The 24,593-nt window shown below is 43.7% G+C and overlaps 3 protein-coding genes across 5 annotated transcripts in view; 1 reads left to right on the forward strand and 2 right to left on the reverse strand.

The window, feature by feature from the left end:
* Nucleotides 1–17,965, reverse strand: part of ttc7a (tetratricopeptide repeat domain 7A) — a 46,898-nt gene extending 28,933 nt beyond the window's left edge. The window contains exons 1-12 of one of the 2 annotated variants that reach the window (XM_031876145.1): nt 17,789–17,965; nt 15,191–15,354; nt 14,875–15,043; nt 12,098–12,228; nt 11,005–11,129; nt 9,766–9,844; nt 8,925–9,094; nt 6,372–6,435; nt 6,044–6,181; nt 3,764–3,847; nt 2,797–2,901; nt 502–619 (exon numbers count right to left, since the gene is read on the reverse strand). In XM_031876145.1, the coding sequence (XP_031732005.1) occupies nt 502–619; nt 2,797–2,901; nt 3,764–3,847; nt 6,044–6,181; nt 6,372–6,435; nt 8,925–9,094; nt 9,766–9,844; nt 11,005–11,129; nt 12,098–12,228; nt 14,875–15,043; nt 15,191–15,354; nt 17,789–17,918 (1,477 nt within the window). In that variant the 5' untranslated portion in view covers nt 17,919–17,965. The remainder of the gene's footprint in view (nt 1–501; nt 620–2,796; nt 2,902–3,763; nt 3,848–6,043; nt 6,182–6,371; nt 6,436–8,924; nt 9,095–9,765; nt 9,845–11,004; nt 11,130–12,097; nt 12,229–14,874; nt 15,044–15,190; nt 15,355–17,788) is intronic. The other variant, XM_031876146.1, reaches the window with a different exon arrangement.
* A 1,728-nt stretch (nt 17,966–19,693) lies between these two features.
* mcfd2 (multiple coagulation factor deficiency 2, ER cargo receptor complex subunit) lies at nt 19,694–23,696 on the forward strand. Of its 2 annotated transcripts, none has more exons than XM_031876137.1 (4): nt 19,694–19,781; nt 20,388–20,546; nt 20,706–20,865; nt 22,267–23,696. In XM_031876137.1, the coding sequence occupies exons 2-4, from the start codon at nt 20,392–20,394 to the stop codon at nt 22,396–22,398; spliced, it is 447 nt and encodes a 148-aa protein (XP_031731997.1). In that variant the 5' UTR covers nt 19,694–19,781; nt 20,388–20,391; the 3' UTR covers nt 22,399–23,696. The 2 variants fall into 2 exon arrangements, with proteins under 2 accessions (XP_031731997.1, XP_031731996.1); XM_031876136.1 differs by having other exon boundaries at nt 20,391–20,546.
* Nucleotides 23,697–24,085: 389 nt separating this feature from the next.
* prop1 (PROP paired-like homeobox 1) overlaps nt 24,086–24,593 on the reverse strand; it is a 2,474-nt gene continuing 1,966 nt past the window's right edge. Inside the window, 2 exon segments of the mRNA XM_031876135.1 lie at nt 24,086–24,374; nt 24,376–24,536. Coding sequence (XP_031731995.1) covers nt 24,182–24,374; nt 24,376–24,536 — 354 coding nt within the window. The 3' untranslated portion in view covers nt 24,086–24,181.

A 24,593-nucleotide genomic window follows, 5' to 3' on the forward strand; every position in this document is an offset into this window, starting at 1 on the left:
TATTTCCCAAAATGTGGAACTGTTCCCTTAAAGGTGCATTATACGAGATTGGGAGCATATCGATTGCCTCTCAACGGCTCTCAACATGGCGACGGGGGTGCTCGGCAGCTAACGGTGCTAACAGTGCAGCTAAACAGTGTTTATATGAGGGGGAACCGGAGGCTACCCTTTCGCGGCGACGCCGTTGGTTGGGACGCCGTTATCAGCTGTAATCGCCGTATGAGAGCAGCGCAGGGTGGCGGTCATAAGCTAGCTTGTAGGTTGCGCTCGCATACAGGAACATCCACTTGAAGCACGTGCTTGATGCACACTTAACTTCAGTTAATGGCAATCGATTATCAGGGAAAGATTGTGATCACCAAATGTTGACTGGTATAGGCGTCAGGATGGGGATCCGTGGTGGAACCAAGAGGTTTGGGTATACACTGATTGTCAGAAAAACACCTCGTTGTTTTAAAGCATTTGAGAGAAAAGTCTATTTGTTGGTTTGTGTGTCCTTACCATCAGAGGCCTGTAAACTGCAGCAGAGTCCCATGGACAGGTAGGCCCTAGGCAGAAGTTCTCCGGCTTCTTCCCCCATAGACGCCACACTTTGCGACAGAGCCTCAGCCTCCTCGAACTGCACATAAACATGCACCCCAATTAGCCAGTTTTATTGTGTGTACTTCAAAGCGCAGGTGGAACACCAAATCATTCTGCTCACAAAAAGTCCAGGTTGTGAGTTTAGCGTGAGGACAGTCCAGAGCAGACTCAAGGACGACGCAGAGTTTGCTGAAGGACACACACATACATACACACGCACGCTCGCCCACACACGCAGCAGCAGAAATGAAGGCGGTGTGTGGCCGAGCTGAGCTGAGGAGAAAAGTGTGTCACTCTGTGTGAGGTATGGCGGGCGGGCGGGTCAGGTGGGCGTAGGGGGGTAATGCCTGTGACGGCACACCAGCGCAACAGCAAGCCAACTGCTTTTACACCCTCTTCTTCCTCCTCCTCCTCTTCCTCCCTTCATCCTCCCCCTCTGGTCCTTTCTCTCTCTCTTTCTCTGAATCCGGCCCTCGCGAGTTCAAAGCTTGCGCACAATAGTCATTTAAACACACAGCCCGTCCATGCACATCTTAGGAGGATTAAGTTGTTTTGGTTTTTTTTTTCCCTCTCTCCCCTCAAAGATCTGCAAAACAGCTCTTCAAGAATTAATAAAAATACATTTAAAAAACAAAAAAAACAGCTCTGCTTTCAAATAGCCAGTCGTGAAGTTTGTAGTGATGTAATCTTTCCTATTTTAATTTAATAAACATGTATAGGAGCTCTCTGGAATATCTGGAAAAAAAATGTGAGGGAATTGTAGTTTGGGTTTAGTCCGTGGGCCACAATAACAATAAATGTTGCTGGTTAGATAATAGTCCAGACCAATTCAGTGGAGCTGATGGTGGATAATGGTGGCCCATTTATGTAATGCCCCACTGCACTATGGCCACAGTGTCCCATTGTGACGCTGTAAGCTCCTTAGTGTCTCCGGACTCCCATGATCTCCAGCCACCGACAGATGTGCTCTCTCTCCGTTCGCCCCTGTTAGCTCTTTTCTAATCTCTGACCCCTTTCTCTCGCTCTCTCTCTCTCTCGCTCTCTCTCTCTCGCTCTCTCTCACGCTCTCTCTCTCACTCTCTCTTTCTCTCTCTCACACTCTCTCTCTCTCTCTCTCTCTCTCTCTCTCTCGCCCACCCTTAACACCACTGTTGACATTGACTTTCTCCCTCCTGCCCAGATTACGAACAAGTGACCCCAGCGTCAACCCCCGAAAACATTAGCGTTGCTGTGTTACAGCTCTCTGCGCACATTCTACAAAGGCAGCTGTCCGTGTAGCGCAGAGTTCCATGACTCAACCTCACCTTTCACATCTTTATCTTAGGAGTGTTCGCTGAAGCCGACGTTCAAATGCAGATTTGCGATAGCTCATCAGTCCAAGATGAAGAACAAATGCTTGCTACTCCGTCTGTGCAATTTGAGCCTTTACATATATTTGTTTGGCTTTGTGACAAGTCCGTATTCTGCTGACCTTTTTTTTGTGCTTGTGACTTCTTAAAGGGACCCATAAACTCTAAAATAAGTATTTATCTTCTTACCTGTAGTGCTATCTATCGCCTTGGTGTGAGTTGCCTGGTTTTGGAGATAGCGGTCGTAGCGATGTCTGCCTTCTCTCCAATATAGCTCATCACTAATGCCAACACGCTAACATGTTCGCAATAACAAATGCTAACACGCTGATGTTCAGTGATGTTAATTAAGCATGCTAGCATGCTGACATTTGCTCATTGCCTAAGTATAGCTGATGGGAATGCGATTCGTTCTGCAGGTATTTGGTCATAAACCACAGGATTGGACAAAATACAATTTGGACCTGATGATAGCGCTTGATGAAAAGTGAAAGGATGAATGTGTACACCAAATTCCACGGTAATTGTTTGAGATATTTCAGTCTGGGTCCAACATAGCCATCCACAGAGCCCTAGAGCACGGCTAAGAAATGACCAAATACGAGATGAAAGTTGGAAAATAAACATTACATTTTCTGTTATTGAATTTAGTCTGGCACCACAGTAATCATGTGGCGATCCTGATCCCCAGGTTTGGAACCACTGCTTTAAGGGTCGATGCACATCACAGCAAGAGGTCATCATCCCAATCTTAACGTCCGCACATGGCTCAGACTCTCAGACCTTCACTCTCAACTGTATATATGAGCCCAGGCGCGTGTGTGTGTGTGTGTGTATGTAATGTGAATGTTTTGCGTGTATTCACCCAGTGCAGTTGACCAATGCAGACTTTAGCAGCCAATAGGGGCAATGAGGGGTCCTCTGGTCTCATCCTGGCACACTCCTTAAATACAGACACAGCACCAACTCCCTGGAAGGAACACACACACACACACACACACACACCCACACACACACACACACACGCACACACAAACGTCACCGTGAAATTGTGATTCATGTGCACGCAGCAGCCAGTTTATCATGCGGCCACAGATGACACGGATCGCGTTTAAGCGAGTGCATCAAACACACATCAGCTGTCCTTACACAGCCCTAATAGACCCATTTAGACACACAGTCACTTAATACATGTAGGTCAATCATTAATGGACCACGCGCACATGCGCTCGCACACGCACACACACACACACGACACACACACGCGTGCACCCCGGCTGGCCCTGAATAGAAGCGGATCTGACGACACCGAGGCAGGCCCCTTCTCCTTCTAGGGAGCAGCCTATTTCTGGAGCCATTGATCTGCAGTGTCACTTTATCCAGCAACCCAGATCAATTTTTTTTCTGTCACAAACACACACACACACACACACACACACACACACACACACACACACACGAACCGAGGGAGGAGGAAAGAGAGAGAGAGGGTTGTAAGCTATTCCAGCTCCTTTAGAGGAATCCCATTTGAAGAATGTCCAAAAACATTTCAACACTTATTTAGCAGCAAATGGATGAAATAGTATTTCCTATATCAGGAGGGAGTAGCCATAAAGGACAATGCATTCTGTACCAGATGGTTTAGACTAATAAGGTATAGTTGAATGCCCTTTTAGTTCAATTAATCTACTTGGCAATTGTCAAACCCATCCGCATCTCCGAGCAGACTGCTCCGTGAACAGAGGTATGGCAGGAGATGGATGTCGCCTTCGGGTGTGGCGTGGCGTGTGCGAAGGGGGCTGTCGCTGGTGTATAAGGAGCAATGAGCTCACCTTCCCGGCCGCCATGAGTGACAGGCCCAGCTGGTGCCAGAGGTGGAACTCGTTGTAAGAAAACTTCATGGCTCGCTCCAGACACTGCGAGGAGAAATGCAGACACACGAGCACGTCTTAGTGGTTTAACTCATAAAAGGGGATGCTCATGTTGAGGTTGGGACAGACGCTGGTCAGGTTAATCCAGACTGAGCCAAAAGGAAAAGCCAAGGTTAGGAACATTACATCTATTCCCTCATCATTTACATGTCCGCTGAACTGAATGGCCCCCCTTCTTGACCACATTTTTCTAGCTTGAAATGACTGTCACTCACCACTCGCCACCCACTCAGTGCTGTTTCAGCACATAATGAGGTGATTGATGTGTGTGTGGACGAGCAGAGGAAGGGCGCGGAGCGCTGCTCAGTCAGGTGTTGTCAGTCATGTGGAACCAGGAAAAGTCTGCCTAATATTCTGATTAAATAATGGGCACATATTAGGAAGGCTGCTGACCGTTTGACATGCAGACAAACATGCCCCGCTGTATAGAGCTCAGCGTGGCTAATTGTTTCACTGAAAATACTGTGGGGATTTCTTCAACAATATACAACGAACGCACTAAGCTTAGAATCGATTAAACATGCAGGAAGACTTGTATAGTGAGTTCACTGCTGCTGCTACATACGTGATGGTGCTGACCCTTGTTAAGGCCCCCCCCCACATAACAAATCCAAATTTAACCCCCTGTTTATCTTGTAGTCATTTTGTGTCTCTTTGTAGTCATTTTGTGTCACTTTGTAACTGTTTGATCTTTTTGTAGTTGTTTTGCATCTTTTTTTGTAGTTATGTTGTGTCTTTTTGTGGTACTTATCTATCTCTTTGCAGTGGTTTTGTGTCTCTTTGTGGTCATTTTGTCGCTTTTAAGTCAATCCCAGTGTTTTTGTAGTTGCTTTCTGTCTCTTTGTAGTCATGTTGAGTCTCTTCATAGCTGCTTTGTGTCTATCTGTAGTCATTCATTGTCTCTTTGAGGTTATTTTGCCCCTTTTCATAGTCATTGTGAATCTCTTTGTGTATCTTTGTGGTCTCTTTGCAGCTGTTTTGTATCTCTGTCTAGTTGTCTTTAGTAGTCTTTTGTGTCTCTTTGTAGGTGTTTTCAGTGTCTTCCTGGTTGGTACGGGTCTCTGTGTCGGACATTTTGTAGGTGTGGGAAACATGAATGTGTGGACCAAATGTCATGGCAATGCATCCAATAATTGTCAAGATATTTTTGCAGCAATATTCCAACCTCCTGGCGGAAATGGATGAAAAGTCAAGGGATCACCAAAGTCATTCACTGGGGACCTTGAATGTCCAAAGTGAAGGACCGACCAGCTGACGCTGCCAGCAGAGCTAAAGCTGATTCTACCTCGAGCAGCTACTTATACATTAATGCACCCGTAATATTAATCCAATAATTCAACATATATGATAATACAAGACTCTGAAAGTAGGAATATAATGTACTTTTATTAAAAACATCTTTGCACGCATGTCTTTTACTCATAATTAAACATTTTTGCTTTCGCTTAATTGCGGGATTTAAATACTTCCTCCGTTATTGCCATTAACTAATGTCATTTTGCAAAAATGTCAAATCACTGACTTTTTTTCCATCCGCATAATCCAACATAATAATACCACCTCTGTGTCCTCCAACTAAATTGTGATATTAGAATCAGACCTTGCTGCAGACACCTCATGGATTGATCGATGCTTCGGTAAGTCTGTAATCAATCACTGTGAACATGATTCATCACATCAGAGATGGATGGCACTGACCGGCTGACATCTGATTCTTAATAAATGGCCCATACTGGCCTCATATATAGCAAACTGATTCACTGGTCTAAGTGGAACTACCTCAGTGTGCATGAGTGTGTGTGGGCCTCCTTGTAAGATGACTGATGCCATCTATGAATCAGTCAGACAGGTGGACAAACCAAATTTTAGTGGACCCCTCTAGCCTCCGCCTCCCTAACTTCCTACATCTGGGTAGAGGTCAGATTCGAGGGGGGTAACAAAAAAAAGAAAGAAAAAAAAAAGAGTAAATGGAGGAGGAATTTGGCGTGAGATACTGGAAGAAGAAAAAATGAAAGAAGAAGCAGAAAGAGACACCTAATCCCCTTGCTCAAAGTGTTAAGGACATTCATTAAAAAGTTTGGCAAAGGCAAAGCTCTCGCTAACACATCTGATCCCTCACGCTTTTGCTGGCTTCCCCTCAGCATGGAGTGTGTCTCTGTTTATGTGTGTGTGTCAGCTCACCTCAGAAAGCATGCCATACTGCCCCCTTCTGGCCATGCCGATGGTGAGCAGGTCATAGACAGAGGTGGCATCCTGCAGGCTGGCCTTGCGAGCCTCGGCCTGCTCTGGCAGACGACTGATCACCGCCTCCCCGCTGGCCTGGGCGGACAGAGATGCCGAGTGAGGAAGGAGGAGGAGGAGAAGGAGGGAAACTAAGGAAGGGAAAGGAGGTGATACTGATGGTCTCAGCAGAGAGGTCTATTCTGTGTTTTGAAAGCAAAAAGGCTGAGAGCGTGGAGTGTAAGGGAAATGCTAGAGAAGACAGAGGGAGTGTATGTGTGTGTCTCACCATGGACTCTGTGATGAGCAGCAGCAACACAGCCTCCTCCACCACGTCCTGAGGACAGAAGCAACTGCCAGGACACAAGAAACAGGAAATAGAACCAAGAACAGGAAGTCTATCCCTCACACACACACACACGCACACACACACAACTTGGCCACAGGTAGATTTCCAGATTGCTGGGAGTGTCCAGTTTCTGTATCACTTGTGGTGCTGTAATACAACACGGGCCACACTGGGTGTATCGCTACACAGCACTATCTCCGATGTCTCACACACACACACACACACACACACACACACACACACACGCACACACACACACACACAGGCTCCTTCATTTCTTCCATCTCTACCTCTCCCACCCCTCTCATTCATCACTTTCGCTGCTTCTCCCTCTCCGGTCGGCTCTGTGTCCTATTAAAGGACACGTTTACCAGACACCAGCGTGGCCTTTTCAAAAGAGAAAACTGATGACAAAAGCCCTGAACAATGCTCAAGTACAGCTATTCCTCAGGGTGAAGACTCCTGTTCCTCCTCTCCTTCTAATCTCAGACATGGATTTAGATCTTCACTTATGATAGTGTGGGCAGCATTAGTCATGTGGCGGTGACTAAGAATGGCTCGCAGGGCCCGAGCAACGAGCGCAGGATCCCTGCAAAGAGGGTAATGCAGAAATCAGGCAACAAAACGTTGATACAATCTGTATGCAGATGACCAGTTTGTCATGTCAGGACCGTGCCATGCATTTTCTGCTCTTCATGTCATTTTATGCTACAGTATGTCACTTTAATATCTTGATACGATATATGTTATGTTACGCTGTCATGTCATGGCATGTCGTATTGTGCTATGCTACATACTGTATAGCACATTATGTATGTGTGTATGCTGTTGTGTTATTTAATGTTATGTTAGGCTATTCTGGTATATTAAGTCATGTCATGAGTAAGTAATGTTAACTTGTTATGTTATGTCATGTCATGTTTTCTTGTCGTGTTACGTTTTCTTGTCATGTCATCTTGTCATGTTGTTGTATTATGTCATGTCATATTGTCTTCTCTTGTCATTTTATCTTATCTTGTCGGGTCATGTTATCTTGTTATTTTATGCTATATCAAGTTATGCTATGCTATCTCATGCAGTTATGTCATGTTGTGCTACAGTATGTCATATCATCTTTTTATGTTATGTTATGTCATAGTATGTTATGTTATTTTTTTGTTGTGCTATGCCATATTATGGGGGGGCGACTGTGTCTAAGTAGAGAGCAGGGTCGTCCTTCAATCAGAGGATCAGTGGTTCGATCCCCGGCTCCGCAAGTCCATGTCAATGTGTTGTTGAGTAAGACGCTTGACCCCATAAAAAAGCACAATACAAGTACAGTCCATTTACCATTATGTTTTTCAGGTTCAACACGTGAAAGGACACACGGGCTGTTGCTGTGTCACTTAACATCAGCCTGGCTTAGCAGCGATGGAGAAAGGGTTCAGCTCATCCAGAAGTTTCAAGGGGTTTTAAACACATCTGTATGCCCAGTTGCTTGGCTCCAAAACAGCTTATTAAAGGGTAATTAAGGTCATTTGCTTTTGCTTTCAGATTTTTGTTTTCCAAGTTCAGCTGAACACATCATTAACTGCTGAAGAATGAATTTAAGAAAACCACAAAAAAATATTCACTGCATGTTTTATCATTGTTAGTCTAGCTGCACTTACAACCATTTTTTTTGAACCAGTCAATGTTTATTTCTATATTTAGTGAGGTATTCTTTGTCGAAGTAGTACTTTCGGTAAATATGCAAGATATGCTATAATAACACCAGGTCCTTGTCCAATTCAAATACATATTTTTCTTTTTCTCTATCATATTTGTCTCTCTCCATTACTGTACTTGTAAGTACTTGTTATAATAATCTAAATATGAACCGTAATGACAGTTAATTAATTAGGATTTCATTGCCCTATGCATATTCACCAGTATAATAGGTGTGTGGCATTTGTTTTCCTCAGCTCTAAACTACACTGATAAGAGGAGGCGAGTTGTGTGTGAGCTGGGATTCCTCACCTTGAATGACCCAGCGTAAACTGGTAGCCTATGAGCCCCCTCCAGGAAAGTCTCTTACCTGACTCTCCATGTGAAAGGGCGTACTTTTACTTTGTGGAGACGTGACTCAGATTCACGCCTCCCTGATCATGACTCATAGTCTTTAGTAAAAAAAAGAAATCACTTGGACAAAGAGAATCGGCGCCAACTGCCAAGTGCTCCAGTTGCGGGGAGGATAGCATCTCGGACAAAACTGATACCACATTGGCTGAAAGTGCAACTTCGACAAAAGGAAATTGACTCCTAGAGATAACAGCTGTGGGCATAATAGTGAGTTGACACAAAGGAGTATCAAAACACAATTCCAGGAGGCATCACCCTTCTTAAATTTAGAACCTGGGTAAAGCAATTGCACTTAGTACACTGACAGTTGGATCCCATGGATAATTAAGAGGATAAAGACCAGTAGAATGAAACACATGAGCAAAAAAAAACATAGAAATGAAACAAACAAACCAGTCAGTGCTGTAACGTTGCGGTGGTTTAACAGTGGGGTAGATGGCGTCTTTGGAGGCGGCGGCTCCCTCTCTGAGGAGCCAGGCTGAGGGTGGGGGGCCCAGCGGGGGCCAGTAGCTGTCCTCACCCATTGAGCTCAGCAGCACCTCTGCTAGCTTCCTCGCTGCAGACTAAGAGGAAACCAAGATGTTTTAATGGAATAGTGTTCATCCTGGTGATGCGCATGCAGAGGACAGAACTTATTAAAGGTGCTTCATTTGAAATAATATTAATACAGCATAAACTATTATTTGCTATGTAAAGATATAGTGGAGTAATGTCTACCCGAGCAGAGAATGAGGGCACTCTCCCTCTTGCATGCACGCATGTTAATGCACTGTTGTCGTTGTTTGCACTGTTCACGCTGTTAGCACTGTTAGCTGTTAGCACTGTTCACGCTGTTAGCACCGTTAGCTGCTAGCGCCATTAGCTGCTAGCTGCCGGCTCAGCAGTCCCCACACTTAGAGCCGTTTGGCGGCAATCCCTCAATCACAGATACGCTCTGAATTTCTTAAATTAATGAGCAACTTTAAGTTATAATAATGTAGACTAATGCATAGATTCGTCCTCATTGTTCAAATCTGTGTATTATTTTTCCAGCATAGTTCATGGGGATTTGTTTTTAAATATATGCTTTAATAAATTGCCTGCTGGGTTAGCTTGTCTAAAGTGATAGCATATAGCTACCGATCTACACGTGAATGTGCTGATACACCATTGAATAATTGAACTATTTGTGTGTGTGTGTGTGTGTGTGTGTGTGTGTGTGTGTGTGTGTGTGTGAGAGAGAGAGACACCTCACCTTCCTGAAGCTCTGGGACCCTCTTGACTCCACAACCCTGAGCACCCTACGCAGCTGGTGAGCACCCTGCGCCAGATGACTAACACAAACACACACACAGTAGGCGTACATCCGTGTGATGTATTGTGAAGGTGCAACATTGAGGCTGTGAGCAACAGCACTGATATTCTGACTGCATACCGCTTCAGGGTCACAGCTTGCGAGATAAGTTCTAAAATGAGTGCAGCAATTTACTCTGCTGCTAGTGTTCCTAGTATTTTGTCTACCCTATTTATGTCAGTGATGGTAGAAATGTTTGAAAAAATAAAGCAGTTACAACAGTTTCGCGAAAAACGGATCATGGCAACCTTTATGAGGATGAGTTATTTCAGGACTGTTGTATCACACTGCATTTGTTTTAGCTGGGTGCGCCTAATAAACTGGAAACTACCAGACTATTTAGTATGCTAGAAAAAGATGCAGCATGTCCCAAAACATAGTATGTCAAATGCAGCATGCACACATGCTTTTCTGGCTATTCTGAACCTCAATCCTCTGTGCAGAAAACATGAGCAATAGGGTCCATATTTAGGCCAGAATTTTATGTAAGTAAGTAATGTAAATGTATTTCCCAGTTGAACGCATACTGCATGCAACCGTGCGCACTGTGTATGGGCAGCTGCAGTATGAACTTAAAGTATGACCGCAGAGTGAGTGAGTGAGCGACAGGCCACACTTTGCCTTTCTGAGTCCTATAGGGCAACACTGACACCTGCTGGCCATCAATTGAAATGCATCTCTGCTGCACTGAGGTCAAGTGGCACTTTAAAGCTACTCCTTGACTTATTCTCCCCCCTCTCTTTCCTTTTCTAAAACAGTCGGATAAAAAGCCCAAGGTTCCCTCCGTTACAGTCAAGGTGGAATAAGCAAAGACTGCAGCCGTTAATCGTAGTCTAACAGCGGTGAGAAGATGAGATAAAATAGGAATTCCAGTTGGTAATTAAATAAGGCCAATAACCGACTACACAACAAAAATCTATTTGAAGAGATGCTTTCTTTTACTGCTCTTTAATCATATTCAAAACATAGTCTTCAGTAAACTTTTCACTTTTTTGTTGCCAGACATTGAAGATCACGTCAAAATGACTTGGGAAAAATAGTGCACAGAACGTGCAACTGGCTTACAGGACAACATGTGGCACAAAACGAAGGCGGGCGCTGTGTGAGTGTTGCGTGTGGATGGGTGGTGTGTGGACTCACCCCCTCTGCAGCAGACAAAGGTAAGCGCTCTGTAAAGAAGCCTGCAGGAAGTAGCCCAGGTCCACGTCCACGGGGGGAGGAAGAAGACTGCCTTTGGCTGTCTTGGTGTGAGGTGCCGTTACTGTCTGAAAATACACGAAACATCAAAGTTTTTATTCGCTATCTCTAAAGCTTAAGGTTGATTTAAATGCTTTAGCTATTATCCTGTTGTTAATCTATGTGTGTGTGTGTGTGTGCATCGAGTTCAGGGTTAACACACGTGTGCGTGTGTGTGCGTGTGTGTGTATAGATATTGGCAGCAAAAAGTACAGTGTCAAAAAGAAAAAATATACTCATTATGCAGTAAAATGTAAGCAGTACTTTCATGTTGCGATGGAGCTAAATATAAATACTCTACATCATTTTGTGCAGTTTAATCCGTAACAATGGATCACACCGTACTTCATGAACTGTAAAATCTTAAAAAAGTAAGCAACAACTATAAGCTGTGGAATTTATGAAAGAGAATCAGAAGTATACACTCGCACAAAGTGGAAAAAGTAAAGTACAAGGACCTTTAATATACTTAGTTACTTTACACCACTGACATACAGAACCAAATGTTACTGACTACTAAAAACCTGTGTCGGAAAGTGTTAAATAACTAAAATAAACAACACTATAAACTATGATAAATAAATGCCGAATTAAACTATCAAATGTTTTAAAAGATGCTTAAATGACAATTAAATTGCTAGTTTGTAATTGCTTTCCTTTTGTCTTATTGTCCATGAATTCCTTGCTTCAGGTTTTATATTATATCTCTCGTTGTTTCAGTCATAGGGACTTGTAGCATTACTGATGTTTAGGAGTTAATGCAGGTGTATGAACCAATATCCCCTCAACAAACACAAGCCCACGCTGCTCTCGCACCCACACACACACACACACTCATACACATCTGGACATAATCACATTTTCTTTATTTTTTGTTGTTAAAAATGTATTGTCATTGTTATTATAAATCATATCTTGTAAAAATACTTTGTCAACAATATTACGTCGTCATATCTTATGTAAATAAAACACACATATCTGTCAAATGGAAAGCCACCTTATCGAGCTCCTGCAGGTAGGACAGAGAAGCGTCGGTGGCCCTGAGGTAGCAGGACAGACTCTCCTCCTCCCTCTCTGACAGACGGACACGGGACACGGCAGAAACCGTCTGGTGGTCCAGAGACAGACCTGAGACAGAAGGACAGACGACGGGCCGTTACAACATAAGACCAACACCTCTGGAGCAGGTAATTCACAAGATACAGAAAACCATATGTGCAATATACTGTACGACACAAAAACTGTAATTGTTCATAATTCATAATTAGTTAGAAGTTTAAGTGATTGAAAATATTTGTTATTTGTTACAATGGTAGGCCTTAAATGTCAAATAGAAAATGTCAAAGAGACATATTTTGGTCTGAAATAAATGAACTTAAGTCATTTTTAAAATAATGCTGCATGTGATGTTTTACAGCCAGACCAGATGCATGAGATGAACAGTGAAATGTCGTTTTTTTGCATATTTTTAGGAGATGTGACTTTTGGAAATGTGTCATTGATGTTTAATCCTATGACATACTGACATACTAAATCTTCTACTTTGTTTATCAAGTACTAACAGACAAGACAGGTAGAGTCGCATGATAAAACCTGTATCGCACTGTGCATTGGATCCACTATCAAAGGACAGCCCCAAATTCTCAATGAAATTTGGTGCTTTTATTTATTTTATTTTATTTAACCTTTATTTTTGCCATTGAGATTTTGATCTTTTTTTCCAACAGGGGGTCCTGGCCAAGATGACAGCGGAAAAGTTTCACACAAGCACCACAAATATATATATTTTTTAAAAACAGCAAAAAGTTAAAAAAAAAAACATATTAAACAAAATCGATCACCTTAAAGAGACGACAAAAAAAAAAACACAGCAAATTTGCAGCAAAAGAAAAACAGCATTTGTTTCTATAGCAGACACCTAACTTCACAGAAAAACTCCCAGGTATTCATAAGTTAAGGCTCATTCAATAACTTTATCATGTATTTGAATTATTACGTGGTCACATCCACACAACATTGCACTGCCTGTAAATCAAATTATTTACATGAATTTAAGTTTCTAAACGATACAGAGGGAGAAAGGGAGAAGGGCAGTCCTGGTCCAGATGCCGGGTCTGATGTCTGTAAGTGGGCTCATTGGCAACAAATAACCGGAGCGAGCAGGAAAGTTTCTAGACTGCAAGAGGCCTGTGACGGACAGCAGCCTCGCGGCCAGACGCCAGCCCTAATCAAATAAGCAGAGAGCTGCCGATAGACAGGACATCATCGTCCAAATATTCACATCTGACTTCATTCCCACCATAATACACACACACACACACACACGCACACACAACCCTGGGAAGGAGCTAAGCAACCCCCAAAGGATCCGATCTGTTTTCTCTTGCAGCATCAAACACGGTCCCCTGTCAATATCATTTAGTGGGTTTCAACAACAATTACAGGAAATCAAAATCTCACAGTTACCGTCCTGAAATTCTCTTCAGTTTCAAGAGCATGAGGTCACATCCGATTATCAGGAAACAGGGAGCATAATGATGATGATGATGAGCGTAACAAGATTACCCAGAGATCAAAGCGCCACAGACAGTGTAATGTTGTGTGGATGTGACCTTTAATAATGCTGCTATTCGATTTGTCAAAATAGGCTTAAATACTTAGGAGTTTATCTGACTGGGGTGAAAAAAAAAGCACATTCTTAAAGTGACCCCAAAATAATCTGCTATAACCAAGCTACGTTTTTTGGACTTCAGACAGCTTGTGTGCATGCGTGACTGTGAGTAACAGTGAGTGTTTCCTCGACGTGTGACTCACAATCATGGGGCTTGTAAAGCAGCATCTGTATAGAAATCTGCCAGTTCCACTCAATCTGTTCCCGCGAAGGGCTTCAACGTTGTTACTTTGCATACCATTCTGTAGATACCATTTATTTAGACGTAAGTTGTTATTGTACTTAAAGGCACAATGAGTAGAAAGTTCCCAAGAAACAATGTATATAAACTTCTCAATGTGTGGCGGTGTTTGCTTTTTTTTTTGTGTGTGTGTGTGTGTCCGGGACGTTTCTGGTCGTCAATCTCTATAAAAAAGTAAAGACCAGGTGCCAGATTGTAAGCACGCATCCGAGAGGAAGTTTCGAAAGTGGCAGACACAGCGCCGAAAACATAGCGAGGCCAACAGCCAAGTGGACGAAGCTCTTTCCAAAACGAGAGTGAACCCGGGATTGCCTTTCGCCAAATCAACGACACAGTTTGTGGGGGTCACTGACATCTGTCCATTCAAGCTGACGCTTTCCAGCCCTGTGACATTCATTTCCGCAGATTGGATTTCGTCAGTCGGCCCTTCTCCCTTCCCACTTCCACTTCAAGACCCCATACAAGGTCATTGTGATTTTAGGGCTGTGATAACTCGTAGCAAAAGGGATTAGGAATGTGATCATCGAGGACAAGTATGAAGGGAGCTGTTCGGTCTTGCCTGTGGTGTTTTTTTAAGGGAAACATGCCGGTCCTCAGTGCTGCCTCAGCTGAATTGAGGCTCATGCCGACAGGTTGGAGATCTGTAAACTGTGCAGCTCTATAGCGGATGTCCAAATAGTCTGAAATTCTTGTGTTTTTTTCCCCGTATGACTTGTTTTTGTGACCATGTTTGCAGATCTGGCGACCACTTGCAGTCTACAAAATGATTACCAATTATAATGATGGAAAAAATTACTGAAATTACAACCCAAGTAGGAAAAGAAATGGAATTTCCCTTAAATTCTCCAGAGGCGTCAGGTACCTTTAATGATGAACGCCTCGGCCAGCAGGCGGAGGTGGTAGGTCGGCTGCTCGTCCCGCGTCAGCTCCTCCAGCCCCACCCGGGCACACATTCCCTGGGCGTCCCGGTAGCGACCTAGCACATAGTTTACTTTGGCCATCAGCAGCAGAGCCTCGTTCAGGTACCTGGGCTGGAGGATGAGAGGAAACAAAATGGTTTGGCAATAACGGACTAAAAGGACGATATTTGTTTTAAAAGCTTCCTGTGCTCTGTGTCACAACACTTTCAGTACTCCATTTATTTAGTTGTATAAAGAAACTCGAGGGAACAAACTGACTGTGAGGCGGCCTCGGCTAAGGATGGTGTTGAGGTGGCCTTTGGCTCGGCTCAGTCTGGGCTGGGTCTTCTCCATCAGAGGCGTGGAGCTCCGTAATAGGTCCATGTTGTCCTGCAGGCACTCCTCCAGCAGCGCCTCCGCCATCAGCAGCGTCCCATAGTCATCTAGTGGGTGGGATTGAGAAAGTAAACTGAGTTTTTTTGGAGTATAGGTCTGAGCTCCGGGTCAAAGGTCATATGTTTCTGTAGCCAAAGCAAACCTCACTTAAAAACTGCATTTCCCACCGGTTCAGTTAGAGGGGTTCAAATAGAGTGTCTATTTAGAAGCAACATTTTCCATTTCCCTCATACTTCCCTTAAATAGCTTTAACATTGCAATCATACAATAAGCACTCCACGTCCACCTCCACTAAAGATATTCAAGTTTACTCTTACGGTAAACCATTCTGTTCAGAGTCCAGGAGTAAACCTTGTTTTTTGTGTACACACACGATTAAAGCCTTCCTGTTTAGCTTCTTCATTCTGTGTGTGTGTGTGTGTGTGTGTGTGTGTGTGTGTGTGTGTGTGTGTGTTCTGACGCCAACTCTGTGAGCAGTGTTTATTTTCTGATAGACTTGACATATTTGCCAGTTGGTTTTATCAGCACAGCAAAGGCTCGACCTATCAGCGAGGGGAAGGTGAGGGATAAACAGCAGGACATGTCCCAGCCCCTAAGAGCTATTTAATGATTTCACACAAGTTTGAGCAAAGACTGTGGGAAGAGTCGGTGTTGCAATGAGTAACCGAGAGGTAACGTTGTTGGGACTGTTTGGGATCAAACATTCTTGTGTCGAAGCAAGAAGACAGATGAAGTATTCAAATAAAATCAGTTTTCTCAACCTTTCTTTCATCTGTGATGCTGTTTTCCAAGAGTCATTTTGTGACACATCGTTGTAGCTATAGCACCAAACACCAGACAGACGAAAGTTGGAGACTCTATCTGTTGAACATAGTGGAACATTAACAGCTAAAGAGTCAGATATTTCCCACAGGAGTTGGTGGGGACCAAAACTGAGCTAAAACATTCAGGCGGACAGAAACGTTTGAAGGCTAAAAATGAGTGCCCTTTAACTGCTGGGTGTGTAAATTAGCAGCTGTTTGCTAACACGTTAGCTGCATAAACTTGAAAGGTGATGCTATGTCAATGCTGTTTGCCCGAAGTTTGCATTTTCGCATTTTTGCGTCGGCCACCGTAGTTCTGCACGCTTTGGCACATGGGAGAAGTTCCAGTTGGTTGCAATCTGCAATCTCACCACTAGTTGCCGCCAGATCCTACACACTAGGATGGCCACATTGCATTTTGGTTTATAGTTCACTGCAGGTGGAGAAAAAATTGATGCAGGGTTGTGGCTAGGATTCTAAAATACTTAGATCAGGAATTCTTCTCATATGCACCACTATCCACAGAATTTGTTAAAAAAAATGTTTTAAAAGTTTGTTAATTCTTCACTTAATTTGTCTGTAGATTTCCTTTCCCTGATAGTTTTACTTAACTTGAAAGGTACCCTGTGGAGTTGTAGCTGTGGTGGAGTTAAAGTCTGTGGTGGCAATGCTCGAACAAAACGTACTGTTTTTTACCGCTTTACAGTCAAGTGGATTTTTACCACTAAGTTGAATTCCATATTACGTATCACATGGCCAGGATATTCCCCTATCTTCAAATCTAAAACTAGCTCTCTCTGTGCACACTCACTTGTCAGGTCAGCTAATGTGAGCCATGCGTGCACACAAGTAATACCACATTGATTTTTAACACTTCAGTGCATGTGCATGGCAGGGGAGAAAAACCTGAAAGGTCTGCACTATCAGCCAATCAGTCCATGGGGGACAACAACAGTGGACTTATAAGCGAGTCACCTGAACCCATATTTACTCTGCTGAGATGAGAAGGTGGAGGCAGGTGCATTAGCGACTTAGCAATGCTTCATGAGGCGCACAGTGATAAGTGTGTTTGCATTTCTTTGAGCACACGTGGAATGATTTCAAGGGTACAGGCAGGCAGCGAGTGGGAAACCTTGTTTTGCGTAAGATATTATAGCACGGAGGGCTGGAGGGGCCATACGCGCTCTTTTACTGTGTACACTGTAAACTTCCAGGGAGTGACAACTTCTTATTCTTATACATTTGCTGGGGAAACCTTAACCTAACCACGCTATCGTGCTGAGAGTCCAAAGTCCAGCCTGTGTACAGTGCAAAACATATCCATCCTTGACGAACACGTTTCTTAATATCCTGCTTTTTCACAAACCAGTTGAAGAAATCTGCAAATGGGTTAATTAAGACACAGCAAATCCTTGTTTCAAAAATAATCTTTTAAGGTTTTTTTGTTTTACATATTAGAGACACTTACTCTGCACAACTTCCGGAAACTTCCAAGAAAGATTTTAACAACTTTGTGCACTTATTATAGGAGAAAAAAAAACTGTAGTAATTTGATGCAGCGTGCATACGAGTAAGTGGTTAATATATATATATATATTAAAAAACAGCTGGGAAGCGACAGGAGATAGCCTCAAACGTCACCCCCCCTCCCCTCCTTCCAGGTGCACAGCCACCTCACCGTCCTCGTGCATCCGTGCCACCTTCATCTGGTCGATGATCATCGGCATCTTGTCCCACTGGCACTCGGCCCGGTAGCGCTCCAGCTCCGCTTCCAGGCGCACCTGGGTGAAGGACACCCGCGATGCCATCGGCGTTCTGTCCCGGTGGTGACTGTACTCCCCGGACACGATGGGAGTGACCGCGGACTGCCAGGAGAAATAAATGTGTAATCTTTGAGTGCGATGTGGAGGAGGAGGGGGAGGAGGAGCAGGGGGTACTACAGGCACAACGGGTCATTAAAGGGCAAAATCCAAAGCGCAAACTGTTTTTTTATTTAATTTTCAATATTAGAATATGCTTCATTGTTAAATGTTGTTATTATAATAACTAATTAATTAATTTGTAATAAAATATAGTCAGTCTTCATTTAACAAAGAAACCTCTGCAATATTCAGAAAGTAAACTTTTCCTATGTGAACCCTCTTAACTTACTTCACTCTCGCAGCACTACACAATGCAAACTGTTCAAGGTGCCTGCTGTTATGCAAACATCGTCTTGTCTTGACAATGCATTAGTGACTCCCGTAGGTAAAGGTTCATTTCTTGTAAACGAGCGTGGCGTTTTGACAGGGCTTGATCTGCAGCTGTTGGAAGTAAAAGGAATGGCGTCCTCCTCTAAACAGCCACGTCCTTAATTCTTCCCGCTAACACTTTAACTGGATCAGGTAGGGCTTACAAAGAAAGCTTCAGGCTACTCGTCCACAGCAAAGTGCAGAACATGCATGTAAGGTGCTGCCCCCCCCCCTTTAATAGTGTTCATTTCATAAACAAGTTCATTGGAGAAAAATAAAACTATTTGTAATTGCTTGCCTTGCTCCCTGATCTGGGTTCAGCGGCATTGGCAGGCTGACGCTGGCTGGCTCAGTTACAACACAATACATCTGTCAGCTATTGCACCGTGACATGTAATTGCACTGTATCAAGGTTGAACAAACAGAGAGAAAATAAAAATATGTTTGTGTTGCTTCAGGTCACATCAACCAGCGATCTTAAATGGGAGGGAAAGTTGTGAACAAGTTAAGGGATGAAAGGGAAAACATCCACACGACTCCATCAGTATTTTAACCAACACTTAACATTTGTCTTATCATCCACAGCACAGGGTGTAATGTACAGGGGAGAGACGGGCCACTGCCTACTGAGGGTTTAAATGAGAGTCTATCATCAGCTACTGTATGACATGAAAAACACAAAACCTCAAGCCTTCTGAACAGAGATTTAGCAGCGTCACTTTCTCTCCGGAAACTTGACATTTGCTTGACACAAATCGACGCTTCTCCTTCCCCCTCAGTTAGCGACACCACACAGCGTGTTCCCGTGCTGTGATGATCTGACAGCTGAGCGGCTGTCAATGGGCTATTCACCCCCCCCTGCTGACGTAATAAAAGAATCACCTCAAAGCTGTATTCTCTGTCAAGATAGGCGCGCACTGTAAACTACCTAGTCCCATGTGTAAAGTAAAGTAAAGTACAAATTACATCACGAGAATGACAATATTTTGTCAAATAACCCAAATGTTAGCTTGTGTTATTGATTTACTCAAGACATTTTGCAACCCTGCGTACGGCCATCCTATAAAACAGGAAACGCACATGTGTTACCTAATTAAAGGCTTTTCTAGGTATTATAGCTGTATAATAATCTAAACATAATGTTGGAACATGTAGTGAGTATAATACAATTTAAATTCAATCGTAGACGGATAAAATACGAACGTAGTCTGTCTAGCGAGGTATTAGTGAACGGCTGACTGTTGATGGAGTAACTCCTCTCGCTTCAGTTATATACTCTTCGACAACTTTAACCAATCACAATGAGCTGTCGTGTCGAAGTGGAGCTACGGCAAGCCGCTTGGTCCCTAACGGCTGCGACTCATCATTGTTGCCTGCAGCCAACGAGTAGAACAACATAACTGTCCACGGAGTCAAGTGAAGATACACGTCATTTTTCGCGTAAGTATTCAAACGACCATTCAAATACTGATACCACTGAATGTCTTGCATGGTTTGTACAATTAACAGTTCATGGTATTTAACGCAGTCCTGAAATGAAGCTTCACGCTAGCAAATCTTATTACAGACAGCCTTTTTGCTAACATGAACTGCTGGTCTTTCTTAACATAACGCTAGTTATTTAACCATGTGGTTCATAGAGTACGTAACTTCATGTGCTAATACTCAGAAATGAAATATCAATATTCAGCCCATTGTTTTACGGAGGTGGTCAATGTCTTTTCCTCCGAACAACGTTTCCATATGGCTGAATGTACGTTACAGACTCTTGATTTACAATCACGGCTTTACAAATGTTGTCTGTTGACAATATGGCGCGTAGTTAAATCGATAGAGCTAGCGTTTTAAACGTGTGTAGTGTAGCTCTAACGTGGTGTCAAAAGGAGAAACCAGATATGTATTAATGGGGCTTATTTAGCAACAAGCTGAAGGTGGAAGAGTAGAAACAAATGTGTAAATTCAGTGTATGTAAACAGGATACGTAAGATGTGATGTTCACCAAAATATGTTTCAGTAAATAACTTGTCTGTCTGTCTGTGTGCCCAGCAGTATGAGTGGCAGGAGCAGTGTGCAGTGGGGGGGTCTGCTGGTCCTCCTGTCCGGCTGTCTGCTGCGTGTCCACTCTCAGGTGGACCCCGTCGTGGTGAGTGCGGCTCACATCTCCGGTCACGGTCGCCTGGACAAGAACATGATCCAGGACAAAGAGTGAGTGTCGCCTCCGCACTCACACAAGTTCTCGGTGCTGTGTATGTACGATTCAGGACTTATTTGCACAGAGTGTTGAACTTTGAACATGGTCTCACACACACACACACACGCGCTCCGTGTCATCTGTGGTTTTTGACGGCTCTCTTTACCTCCCAGCCACATCATGCAGCATTTCGAGGGAGTGATCGACCAACCAGAGAAGGACATGACACCCCAGGAGCTCCAGCTGCACTATTTCAAGATGCACGACTACGATGGCAACAACCTGCTGGATGGGCTGGAGCTCGCCACAGCTATCACGCATGTACACAAAGAGGTAGGTTTATATATGTGTGTGAGTAGTTTATTTATTTTTGGGGTTTGAACATAATGTAGTAAACACTATTTTCCTACTTTTCTAAATATCAAACATTTAAAAAATGCTTTTAAATGGACTGTACTTGTATAGAACTCCGATCACTCAAAGCTCTTTAACACTACATGTCATCATTCACCCATTCACACACTGATGGACATTCTACCATGCAAGGTGCCACCTGCCCCTCAGGACTAACTGAACATTCATACTACATTCATACAGCGCAGGAACAGTCTATTGGAGCAATTTGGGGTTAAGTGTCTTGCCCAAGGACACATCGGCATGGACCAGCGGAACCGAACCGCTGATCCATAGTTACTACCGAACTAACGCAGTGAACTCCTCGACAGGGACCTTACTTTTAGGCTGGGTTGCATCAACAAACATTCATTGAATCTAAGATTAGCTTTAAGTTTAGCAAAACTAAGGTTTAAAACAAGTAAATCCAGATTAAGCAGAGCTCTGTTGCACCATGAAAAACTAATATCTGTTTAGTAAATCCAAATTCAAACCAAACTTAAATAGAGTTCAGTCAATAGGATGCCTGCTCTCCCAAATTTACATGAATAAATATATGTGCGTTCTGTCAGGAAGTAAGGCTCAACTTTTGGCTGCTCTGCATCTTTTAACAAAACATGACATTGTTTGTAAAAAAATAAATAAAAAGGGAAAAGACAATTAAGTTACTTTTGATGACTCTAATTTCTCCTCCTTTGAGAAGAAACTTGTAGGCAGAATTAATAAAGCAGTATAGCCAAATAATAGAAGAAACCTCACATGAAGGAAGAACAGAGATCTTCCTGTTCAGCTGCTGAACAGTTTCCTTCAACTGCAGCGTCATAAAACTCGTTTTATTGAGTCCATCCATCAACCTTATTTGAGGAATTTGATTATTTTGCTCAGTCCATCTCAAAAAGGCAGACATTTAAAAAGTTCAACCACCTCGAGTGTAACTTTAAAAACTGGATCACAGTTTGAATTGGAGTTTAAAGTTTTGGTGCAATAGAATTTCATTTCATCTGGTTTTAGAGTAAAAACTAAATCTAATAGTTCTTCATTTGAAGCTGGTTTTAAAGTGTGGTGCAACAAGATTTAAAGTTGAACCACCATTTAATCAGGTTCAACTATGAGTTCTTGTTCGAGTTGACAGACAGGCCCAATGTCTCTCTTTGTGTTTGTCCGATCTAAACACAAAGCCTCAGTGGGAGAGGAACAGTAAAGATGGAGACGGCCGAGCATGAAGCCAAACTAAACGGAGACTAAAACAACTTAACTGGCTCATCCAAAAAGCCAATGAATAACATCTGTTGCTGTCCCACGTGCACACATGAATGTTTTCCTCTTGCTCTTCTTCCTCAGGAGAGAGGAGAGCACAGCCAGCCGATGAAAGAGGAGGACCTCATCTCTCTCATCGACGATGTGCTGAGGGACGATGACAAGAACAATGACGGTTACATAGATTACGCAGAGTTCGCCAAGTCGCTAGAGTGACATGTCGCCTGAGCGCTGACATCCTTCGTGTCCACAACGTCAACAACAACAACAACAAGCTCTCTGCAGATGAGGAGGCGAACTGAAAATCTGCCACTAAGCGGTCTAGAAAACCATCGTTTAATCTCTGCTTTCCCTCTCACAGTCAATCAGGGTCATTGCGCTTTCTTTTTCATTCGATGTCCAAGCTGGGAGCAGAGACACTGGTTATGCCAGTAATTTACTTAGCAACAACATAGGGAGGAAAACAAAATTGGCATTTAAAAAAAACAAAAAACCTTCTGTTTTGGTAGGTTCCTTGCCTTTTTTCTTTTTAAAGGTTCACCCAATATCACGAAGAGACACAGTTTTCTACTCAACGTATCTGACCGTGGATATGTACTTTTCATTGTGTTCGGTGAGCTCTTATACGAGTGATAATCCCGATACTTTCCTTGGGAACTAGTACGACTACCAGTGACGTGGTAGCAGAGCTTTCAGTGGCGGGTAATACAAAGCCAAACTCTCTGCGTGGCCCTTTAAACATACAGGAGCTCTAGAGTGTGTTTCAATTCACACCGGTAGCCCGAGAGCATCTCAACCGAATGTCACTGTCACTTCAAATGGACCACAGTTTCCATTTGGAACCGGTGAAGTGTGCACACACCAGCTGACACACTGTCGCTGTGGACCAACCCATTCCCTCTGTCAATCCATTTCATTGTTTTTGATGTGATAACGGTAAAGTGGCCTTGACTTGCTCAGCTGTACAGTAGCGTGTGTGTGTGTGTGTGTGTGTGTGTGTGTGTGTGTGTGTGTGTGTGTGGGGAAGAAGTTTTGTTTTTGAGGTGGCGGGCAAAACAATGCACCGTTGAATGTCGTTTGTGAAGATTACCACATTTATTCGAGCCAAATCGCCGCCGTCTTCACTGTCGCCTGCGAGCCAGCTGAGCCGCGACATGAATCTGACGTCAGAGTGAATGTAAAGCCGCGCCGCTGACTCGTGATCACTGGATAAGCTTGACTGGAAAGCACACCACTGCAGTCGTTTAATAAGCTGACTCAGCTTCGTGTCGTAAACCTCGACAACCGTTGGCTTCAAATCATTAGCTGCCTTTTTAAAACGGATCAAACGTGTCTGGTCTCTTCTGTGTTTGTTGAATCCATCTCTGTATGACGGATGGATGAATTCCATATTTTTGCCATCCTTGATTCTTCAATCAGTTCAGGTTGTTGATTATCATGAAGGGGAAAAAAACTGAAAGCAAAACAGATGCAACTGCGTTGTTTGTGGAATGTGAGATATTAAAAAGTGTAATCTACAGATTGTGATGTTTTTATTGTAATGGGTTGTGGTGTGTGATGTCCTGCCACGTTGCATTCATGAAATCACTTCTTAAAGGCATTGGGAGGAAGAAAAAGATTTGTAATCTTTATTTTTTAGATGTACTGAAAAAGGTTTTTGTACAGTGATATAAATTGCGTAAATCGACATTGCCCCTAAAGCGAGTAGGATTGTACACATGCAGCAGATAAAAGACAAAACATTTTGACTTTGCTTTAAATTGTAATGAAGAAACGACCAAGTATGCGCTTGTGAGACCGCCCCACAGAGCACTCGGTGTCATCAGCATCAATGTTAGTGGATGTAGGAGAAGAAACGATGTTAAGAATAGGGTTGCTTTAAATCTGTCCTCTGTATCTGGACAGTCACAAAATGAGTACCAATGTGCGTGTGAATGGAAGACAAATTGGCCGTGCATGATCACTCGATTTTCTTTTTTTAAATTGGCCTCTGTTCCTCTTAGCTCCAGTGCGAGGCGGGGTCCAGAGGCTGCATGGGGGCCAGAGAGAACATGGGCGAGGCGAGGCCGCTCCTCAGCGGGCTGTACCAGTCCTCGGGCTGTGGCGGGACGCTGGGGCAGGGGCACGAGCCCACCGGGCCCGAGGGGCGGGAGTACGCCCCAGAGGACAGCATGGGGGGGGAGGCAGGGGATGTGAGCCAGCGGCTGGGTGTAGTACTGCCGAGTCATGCCGGGCGGCTGGACGTGCATGCCGCCCAGCAGCGCCCTGTGGCCCGGCATCACACCCACTGGGAGAAGTTTGTGGGAGGACCGCTCCTGCTTCCGCTGTTTGGCTCTTCTGTTCTGAAACCAAACCTGCTGGGACGAGGACAGGTTAGAGACGAGGACAGGTTAGAGACGTGGACAGGTTAG

Source organism: Anarrhichthys ocellatus, unplaced genomic scaffold (assembly GCF_004355925.1).
Source record: "Anarrhichthys ocellatus isolate YVR2014 unplaced genomic scaffold, GSC_Weel_1.0 scaffold104, whole genome shotgun sequence".
Taxonomy (NCBI): domain Eukaryota; kingdom Metazoa; phylum Chordata; class Actinopteri; order Perciformes; family Anarhichadidae; genus Anarrhichthys; species Anarrhichthys ocellatus.

What these genes read in the sequence shown, in the direction of transcription:
- mcfd2 (XM_031876137.1), top strand. Translation starts at nt 20,392, where the DNA reads ATGAGTGGCAGGAGCAGTGTGCAGTGGGGGGGTCTGCTGGTCCTCCTG. An exon ending in AACATGATCCAGGACAAAGA is followed by an intron (nt 20,547 to 20,705) that starts GTGAGTGTCGCC and finishes TTTACCTCCCAG; the next exon opens with CCACATCATGCAGCATTTCG. An exon ending in TCACGCATGTACACAAAGAG is followed by an intron (nt 20,866 to 22,266) that starts GTAGGTTTATAT and finishes CTTCTTCCTCAG; the next exon opens with GAGAGAGGAGAGCACAGCCA.